The sequence below is a fragment of the Octopus sinensis genome, unplaced genomic scaffold (assembly GCF_006345805.1).
Source record: "Octopus sinensis unplaced genomic scaffold, ASM634580v1 Contig08738, whole genome shotgun sequence".
NCBI lineage: Eukaryota > Metazoa > Mollusca > Cephalopoda > Octopoda > Octopodidae > Octopus > Octopus sinensis.
Window position 1 is genome coordinate 140,029 of NW_021831285.1, and position 9,413 is coordinate 149,441.

General features: G+C 36.1%; 1 protein-coding gene across 1 annotated transcript; it reads right to left on the reverse strand.

The window, feature by feature from the left end:
* Positions 1–4,098: 4,098 nt before the first annotated feature.
* On the reverse strand, positions 4,099–8,818 carry LOC115227963 (zinc finger BED domain-containing protein 5-like). Its single transcript, XM_029798650.1, has 3 exons — positions 8,444–8,818; positions 6,143–7,104; positions 4,099–4,288 (listed from the first exon to the last, which is right to left on the reverse strand). Exons 1-3 carry the CDS (start codon positions 8,816–8,818, stop codon positions 4,099–4,101), a joined length of 1,527 nt encoding a protein of 508 aa, XP_029654510.1.
* Between the last annotated feature and the right edge of the window lie 595 nt (positions 8,819–9,413).

The window sequence follows — 9,413 nt, forward strand, 5'->3', positions numbered from 1 at the left end:
AGGTGTGCGTAAATTTATAATATAATAGGCGGTGAAGGAATGATTGTGGAAATTGACGAAAGTCATTTTTCAAAAAGGAAATACAACAGAGGCAGAATGTTGCCTGAGCAATGGGTTTTCGGCGGAATCTGCAGAGAAACGAACCAATGCTTCTTAGAAGCAATACCTGACAGAACAATGAAGACCCTTACGAAGGCTATTCTTGAGAATGTAGAAGAAGGCACCATTCTCATATCAGACTGCTGGAAGGGTTATTCAACAAAAGATCTTCAGGATGCAGGATATCAGCACCTGCAAGTGAATCACAGATATTGTTTTGTTGATCCAACTACGGGTGCACACACCCAACATAAGAATTTGAAACAATCATGGAGTGCATTGCCTTACATTGTCCCCCAGAATCAAAACTAAAATAAAAAAAATAATTAATAATTTTGTATAAAAATAATTAATTTTTTTATAGTAATATTATTTAAAAAAGGTAATTATTCACCAAAAAAAATATAGTTTTTTTAAAATTCGCTAAAAAGTGGCCGCCAACTACTACATATGTACCAAATAAAGTTTTAATTAATTAGTATGACCCTAGGATAGCGTGTGAATTTCCGCGGACAATTGCACACGAAATCCTCTGGAAGAGCCACGACGTCTCCCGCGGATCACCTGTTTTTTTGGTGATTAGACCACCCAATCTTCGAATGAACGAAAAACTCTCTGTTCCAAAGACTCTGGAAGTCTCCACAGCGATCGGCTGGAAAAGATATCTGTCTGCCAGGAAAGAGTATTTCTTTTTCTTCAACTCTTCAGAACGTTTTGCAGCAGAGCCAGGAAAGGATGCCGAACTTCCGAATGAAGAAGGTCCAAACGTGTCAGGGCAGGTAAAATCCCAAACAAGTGCTTTCCCTCTCGTGTACGGGTAGATGGTTACGCCGTCTGGGCGTTTGCCATCCCCTCTATCGAGACCAGCTGGTTCGAGTTGAGAGTGGAATCCGGCAGCGTCCATGGCCCTTTTGATGATGTCATTGGCGGCGGAATGTCGGGGAAAACGACCGGCACTACGAGTGCAAGAAAGTGGGTGCCTTCCCAATGGACCAATCCTCTTTCCACATTTGCAGGGGTGTGGGGTGCACATCGGTAAGCCGAGACGTAGACATAGGCCGATCCTAATGGTATCGTCGTCCAGTTTACAGCCGGTAGACGCAATAGGACAAGCGCTTATCCAGGAGCCAGAATTGGGTTGTGCACCCGATCTGAGACATATGATCCGTTCTTGGTCCATGCACAGTTCGATAACTCTGTAAGTCTCCCTGCACCAGATTTCGTCCCAATGTCTCTGTGAAGATTCCACTTCGGGGAGTCTCAGACCAAGGCTTTTTAGAATTAGCATATCAATACAGTCGAGTAAGATGATGTCCGGCTTGCTATTCTCGATATACTCCTATGGTACAGCGATACAAATAAAAAACGGAACACTCATTTTCTCGATTTTTTTCTATTGAATGCATGATTTATTTTAACAAAAATAGAATTTTTAGAAGACAAACATAACTTTAGCCTTAAAAAAATAAAAACAACTTATATTTCGGACCGTAATTAAATCCAGTTTTGTCTAAACAAAATAAAAAAGAGAACAAAATAAAATTCTCTATTTTTACAGAGTTATAAAAAAAGCATTATATAGAAAGAAATTGAGAAATTGGCTGTTCCGTTTTTTATTTGTATCGCTGTATATTATTTTTTGTTTGAGAGTCATTTTCCAATTATGCAATTCCATCTGCTTCAACAATCGCAACTTTTTCTCATTTTTCAATCTCAAAGGAAATTCCTGTTAAAACAGACGGTCACCGTAGATCTTATAGAGGTCTTTGACATATTCTAATAAACAAACCACAAAACAGTTTTAGTAAAGTAATCGCGCTGGTGTTACCCTCTTTTGGATGCGTTTTTTAATCGCTTCCAGTTGCCTCTCTACCTCGATAGTTCTTTTAGGACCTCAATGTCATTTTCCGATGTCAGCCCTTTTCCAATCAAGGTTTTGATGTAAAACGGATGGAAGCCTATTTCTTGATCTTCCTCTAAAAGATGAGGAGTGTAAAAGTATTTCATCGGAGGACATTATTAAAAAATTAATATTCAAAAAATCATTAATCGTTTGAGAATGTAAATATATGTGAGATAAATAAAAAATTCTATTATATTTTTGCAGAAAAACAGAACAGCCAGAAACTTTTATCACTTTTCCTATTCACAAAAACTGCTGTCGAAATGTAAACGAACCCATCCATGCCACAAGCGACCCTAGACTTAGCAATATAAAGACTCTATATCGACTCAAAGGCTCGGGACACTTTTTTCTTGTAAAAAATGAAATTAATATTTCGGATCAATTAATTATTGTGTTGAATATTAATCTTATTTATAATTCAAAAATAAAATACATTTGGCTCCTGTTTAGATGGTTCGTTCGTCATCAATTTGCAAAGTAAATGAAATTATAATGAATATGGAAAATTTACTAAGCTGCAACCTCTGGTAGTTACAGGCTTTAAATTTTTAGTTCTAATTACTTGTTGAAGGCAGTCATTATTCACTGTGGACATTCATTTTGCCAGTATTGAGTTATATATAGTTCATATAGCGAGTGTGTTGACATGCCAGCTGACCACCTTGACTATTACTGTCCTGTCTGTTCCCACAAATACACGCACAAGTAATCAGTGGTCATGTTTCAGTTCTGCCTGGAATGACGTAATCATTTCTGATTTGGCAGCAAAATTGCAGAAAATTAAAAAAACTGTGAAAGAAGAAATCAAAGGAAAATGTTTTGTCTTTTTATATTGTTAGCATTCAAGGCTGAATTATCATCACTTCCAGTTATAAAAAGAAATAAAGTGATCAAATGCACTAAAAATAATTCAAAAAAACTACACGAGGTGGAAAACTCTCACAATCAATCACTCAATGACACTTTGACCAATCAGAAAGACAGTCAAATTAGCTATTTGGGCACAATTCCTATGGGCAGTAAAAATTGTTACAAAAATTATAAAAACCCAATCGTCGTCAGGAATGCAACTTTAGACGATTGGATTGATTCCACTAATCACAACTCGACTGTCCAAGCCGATGAAAACTCTCACATTTTCCACTCATTGACCAACGAAGAATCCCGTTTTGAAAATTTGAGTTTTCCAAACAACAAACAGACTGATTTCTCCTCTGTTATACATGTTGACTCTGTCTCTTCTCGTTTTGAAAATTTGAGTTTTCCAAGCCACAAACAGAAGGTTGTCTCCCCTGTTATATATAATGACTCCGTCTCTTCTCGTTTTGAAAAATTGAGTTCTCCAAACAACAAACAGACTGATGTCTCCACTGTTATACATGATGACTCCGTCTCTTCTCGTTTTGAGAATTTGAGTTCTCCAAGCAACAAACAGAATGATGTCTCCACTGTTATACATGATGACTCCTCTCTTCTCGTTTTGAGAATTTGAGTTCTCCAAGCAACAAACAGAATGATGTCTCCACTGTTATACATGATGACTCCTTCTCTTCTCGTTTTGAGAATTTGAGTTCTCCAAGCAACAAACAGAATGATGTCTCCACTGTTATACATGATGACTCCTTCTCTTCTCGTTTTGAGAATTTGAGTTCTCCAAGCAACAAACAGAATGATGTCTCCACTGTTATACATGATGACTCCGTCTCTTCTGGACAGAAGATCTTGGAATTAGTTGATGAGTCCTTCAATAAGGAACTTACTCTTGTCACTACCGACAACTTTGATTCTCAAATGGGCAATGGAATGGGAATAGAGGACATGTCTCAAGACCTGTTTGAATCCGACTCCCAAAATGGGGGACTGTGAGAATATATAGTTCTAATTATAGAGAAATAAACCACGATGTATTAGAAACGGTTTTCGTCACTTCCACCTCTCCTCGGACGTCTGATCACAAGTACGCTGACTCTCAGACCACTCCGAGTTCAGTGGGGAAGGAGAACTATTCCTTGGTCTCCTCTGGTCTCGGTTCTGAGATTGTTGTAAGCTTTATATGTCCAGATTATTTAAAATAGCAACAAATTCTCCATTTTTCAGACTTTTTTGGAGTGAGTTATAGCACTAGTTTTAATGCGAATGTGACATCCCATGTGGTCGTTGAAGGTCGGCATTGTGACCTTATTTTGTCCAGGTTCCTCTGGACTGTGCAGTCGTACTCTCAAATACTTGAATGGAGTGGCACAGGGTTGCTGGGTTGTCGACTCAGCCTGGGTTATTGACAGTCTTGTACACAAAAAATGGATTTCTGAGGTTGAACTGGTCTGTTTGGAATTCGAAGGAGATTTATGAAGTTATCGGAGACACTGATTTCGGGAAGCTGCATTATGGGCCAAAGAAGAGTCGGGTTGATAGCAAAAGGTTGTTTGAGGGGATGGAAATATGCTGTGTTGGGAGTTTTTCCATGATTTTGTTGGGTTTGTTTGTTGCGGGGATTTGTAGAGGACTTGAATTGTCTCGTCATGCTTGCTGGTGCAAGTTTGGGGGATTTTTCGAACATGTCCAATTCGTTTCGAAAGTCGGTGGTTGTTGTTGAGGTCATCGACGAGTTCATTTTGCCGAATTTGATTCGTACGTGGTTTTGTGTATTTTAGGCTATCGTGACGAAGGCAGGGTTCATTTGGTTGTTCTGGAATGGCTATTGGATTCCATTTCACTCCATCAACTCAGGCCGTTTTCTGAATATTCACTCGATTTGTAGTATTTATTTTAAAATGATTTATTTGGTAAGAGCTCGTCGAGGAGACATTTATTAGGTTAGGATGTCTACCGTCGTTAATTTGATAAAGATTTGTAAAGATATTTGTGTTTCCCGCGCTGGTCACAAGCAGGATGGTGACTTGTGTATACTTAACAGGTCGATTTACACATTTTGACATTAAATTAAAAACGAAAATAATTTGATATAAAAAGGGTTTAGCGTCATTTTAATTAAAAAATGATATTTTTAAAAGATGTTATATAATCTTAGTTTTTCTTAAAAATGCCACTGAATACCAAAATCTTGTAAATCTACTGCTCCGACAATTAGAATTGACTACATTTAAATTCCAAAAATACAAACTTATAAAAAACCAAATCAAATCGTGAAAATTGATGATTAGTATATTTGCTATTTACAATTCATAGTCTTTATCTGTTGGAACAGAATAACAAAGACACACTTTTTTGGACTGAAGTCGTTTATTTAATGAAAAGATAAGAAAATAAGTAGAATATTGCAGACTTGAGGGTGAAAGAAAGGATTTGGCCTATTTTATGCAGAAATGAATTGCTGAATAAACTCTGCGTCCTGAGGAAAATGGTTAATGCAGCAGCACGTTCGGGATGAAGAGTGTGAGTAATGAGGTGGACCCACCTTTTGATTTGAAAGAGGAGGCAGTGTAGAAAGTGAGTTTTTATAAAAAGTTGTAAATAAAACGAAATAAAATTTTTCGTTTCGTTTAAATTATTTTTATCATTTTCATTTTATGTATCACTATTCACAATTTTCATGTTTATTGGTTCTTCAGATCTTTTTTTATTTTAAAACAATTGATATGAAGACATTTTCAAATTCTGATAAACATTATGAACGGTAGTGGTACTAATACAATTTTTCTTGTAATCGTTTTGAATATTTTTAATTCTGCACATGTTTACACGCGTACTCATTTTGTGGCGTTTTTTATAGTGTGTGTTTAATAAGAGCGAATTGCAAATACTCCTTGATACTGTTCCCTATGTGGCCAAAGCTTCAACTATTTATTTTAAAATTTTAGCAAGTATCGAGACATTAATATTTTTGATTACATTTTTTCCATATCTTGAAACATTTCAATCATTATTATGTCTTATAATCATTTCATCTCCTACGTTTATATTTTCCTCATCATATCGCCATTTTCTTTATTTTCTCTCCGATTTTTGAAGATTTTCCAGAATCTTCATATTTTTCTGTTCATTTTCCGAGCATTCATTTTTTTCGTAATTATTTCTTTTGGGTCAGTTCCATCGAATGCCATTAATGCGTTTATTTTATCAATGTTAGGAAAATGGGTAAAATTTTCTTTTCTGATTTGAGATATCCATAATTCCAACTTCATTATGAAAGCATTTATTGAACTGATCATATCGATAATATATCTATTCTTTCCCTGTAATTCTAAACTGAGTTCATTCAGTTTGCTGGTAATATCGGTTAAAAATGCCAAGTTTATTAGCCAATCAGGATTTTCAAGAAAATGCCAATTCTTGTTGTTTTCTTTAGAAAATTCTTTAATGTATGATAATAATTCTATGAAACGACTGAGAATTAATCCCTTGCTTAACCATCTTATGTCACAATGTAAAGGTAGATCGCCATAGATTGCATCGACTTGTTCTAGAAAAAGTCGAAATAATCTTCTTTGTAGGGGCTTGGCTCGGATGGAATTAATAATTTTAACTGTTGTCTCCATAACATAGTTGAAATTTAACATTTTCCCACATAATGCATGTTGGTGAATGATGCAATGATATGATAAAAATTTCGGAAAATGTTCATCTTTCCGACAAAATGCAATAAATCCATTTTGATTCCCAATCATTGCAAGGGCTCCATCTGTTGTTATGGATACAAGTTTCTTCATTAACGGTAATAATTCGAATGATAACAAAAACGTTTTGAAAGAATTATAAATATTTTCACCAGTTGTTCTTTCTTTCATAGGTATAATAGCAAATAACTCTTCCTTGACAGTTAGATCATGGAAGATTAAACGGGAAAATACACATAGATGGGCGATATCAATAGCATCGTTTGATTCGTCAAACTGTAGAGAAAAACACGAACATGCGTAAAGATCCTTTTTTAACTGCGAAAGAAGATTTTCAGAAATGCTTTCAGCCCTTCTGACAATTGACTGTTTTGAGAGCTGAAGCTCTTTGATGCAATTTGAAATTTCCTGTTTATTTTTCATACCATCAAATAGTGAATCGGCAGCTTCTAAAAAACAAGATTTTAAAATTTCCCCATCAGTGAAAGGTTTTTTGTGTTTTACGACTAGACTAGAATCTAGACTCTAGATTTACATAGATTGTATAATCTTTCATTTGAGATTTTCCTTGCCCAGAAGATTCCGATCAATATACGGATTTGATTCCTATGAAATGGATCTAACTTCACTAAATCATTTTTGAGGTTCTCCATGTTCCAAAATTATAGAGCAGGACTTTTATGTGGATACAAAAGTTGAATGTTCAACGTCAAGGAACAACGGATTGTGACATTTTTGACGAAATGAGAAAATATGCCTTGATGGTATCCTTCAAGCGTAGTGTGGATACTCCGCTTAGCGACTTTGAGGCAAACTCGACTGAGACAATCGTTTTTTTGCCAGAACAGAGAATAAAGACTTTCTATAATGATGATAATTAGATGTTTTTGGAGACGGTGAACAATGCAAAGAAGCCATGTTAAGTTTCATATCAAGACCTCTTTCCTTAACCACATAACATCCATTTAGAATTTCCACATCCAGCTGAAGTGGCGAGAGTTCTCAGCTGAGTCGTTCTAATGCACTTCATGAAGCGACTTTTAGAAGTTTACTATCCCAGAATTGATAAAATATATTGTTACCTCTATAGAATTATCAGAATATTCAATATTCTGTAATTGAAATAATTTATTTTAAAAATAAGAATCCTCGAATATGTAATTAGCATCATCTTAAAAAAATTAATTTTAATGTAAACTAATAATTAGACGACTCTCAAATTTTTGCTTCCCGAGTTCCCCATAACTCCACTTTGATCTTCCCCGCCATGATCCTCAATCTCCTCCTGGGGCATGCAGTCTCTGGGCCTCTTAAGGGACTTGCTGATCTTCATAGAAAAATTATATTTCCGCCAGTCCCTATTTACGGAATTTGCAGAGTCCAGAATTTTACTGAAGCCATGTTTGTACTCGACAAACATGCTCTCCAGAGTGGCCTTCAGCGTTACAGTCTGGATGTAAGACCGAACACGTTTTTCAATCCCAAGGAGCTCCATGTACTTGCGGTAGATTGTTGAAACGATTCCATCCCACGTAGTGACAATTGGCACAATCTTCACCTTAGCCTTGTGAATCAGTTGTAATTCACTAGCTAAAATGTCGTATTTGTGCAGTTTTTCTACTTCCACTCTTTAGGTTATCTATTGAAGTCACACCCACTTCAATAAGCCATATTAGGTTCTCTCTTTTGTCGTAGAGGAAAATGTCGGGTTTGTTATATTGAATTTTCAACTCTGTTGGAATTGTTGTATCAACTCGTATTTCTGCCAAGGTGTTGCACATAATACTCTGGACAGAGTGATTTTTCAGTCTTCTGGATTTTTGAATCCAAATCTACCGCACAAGTGCATGTGGATGCATCTCACAATTTCATTGTGTCTTCTCGTATAATCCGAATTAAGCATCCTGTTGCATCTAGTTGCCATGTGATCAACCGTCTTATTGGAAGATTTACAGTGTGAACATTTTGAATTAGGGTCTCTGAAAAAAATATTCCTGTCTTGAAGAAATGAAAACATAGCTTCAGATTTAGGAGATATATTTCCTTTCTTAAGCCATGTTGAAGACGATTGAATATCAAAATTGTTATCATCAAGGGATTCAAATAGCTTCGAGTGAAGTGTTTTCTTCTTGATATTGGACAGTAAGGAATCAATCTGCAATCTACTCAGTGATTTGGTTATCTCTCCTTGGGTGTTCGTTCCATATTTACAATGCAGGAATTCTGTGATCGTGGCCATATGGGACTTTCTTTTCTGCTCGGCCCACAGAATTGCTGCCTTTCTTGGGGAGATTAACTTTCGCCTCTCCAGATTTTCACGAAAGTCAAACAGCATTTTTTCCGACCTGAAGGTAATCGAGGCAAGCCCTCTTCCAAGTTTATCCCTCGGCAAATATAGCACTCCTTACAGGCTGGTTTCATATGAATATTTAGATCCATTAACAGCTTCCTGACAAATTTGTCAATTTCATCAAAAGCGGACGGTTCCAAATCCAGAAGGCCGATATAATAATTGTACAAAGATAAAGCATGTTCATTAATTGCCTTAAACAAATTCACCGAATTTAGTTTCGTCTTCGACAATCTTTCGATACGTTGTTGAACCTCAATCCGTAAATTTTTCAAAGTCGATATCAGCTGGGGAGGTCCAGTGAGTGAATTTCCAGAGGAATAAGGACGACCATGAACATTTAAATCTACTCTTCCATTACAATTTTCACTATTATTTTGAGTAGATGCGTCCATAGATATGGTTATTCCATTTTGTAAACCAACCATCCGTACACCACAAGAAATTTTTTTTCTTGTTGTAATTAGCATAATCATAGCCAACT

Bases quoted from the DNA above. Each gene is read 5' to 3' on its own strand.
- LOC115227963 (XM_029798650.1), bottom strand. From the start codon at position 8,818: ATGGCCACGATCACAGAATTCCTGCATTGTAAATATGGAACGAACACC. The intron at 7,105-8,443 runs GTGAGATGCATC...ATGTAAATCTAG, and splicing joins CGAGAAGACACAATGAAATT to AGTCTAGATTCTAGTCTAGT. The intron at 4,289-6,142 runs GTTGGAATTATG...TTTGTGTACAAG, and splicing joins ATAAATGCTTTCATAATGAA to ACTGTCAATAACCCAGGCTG.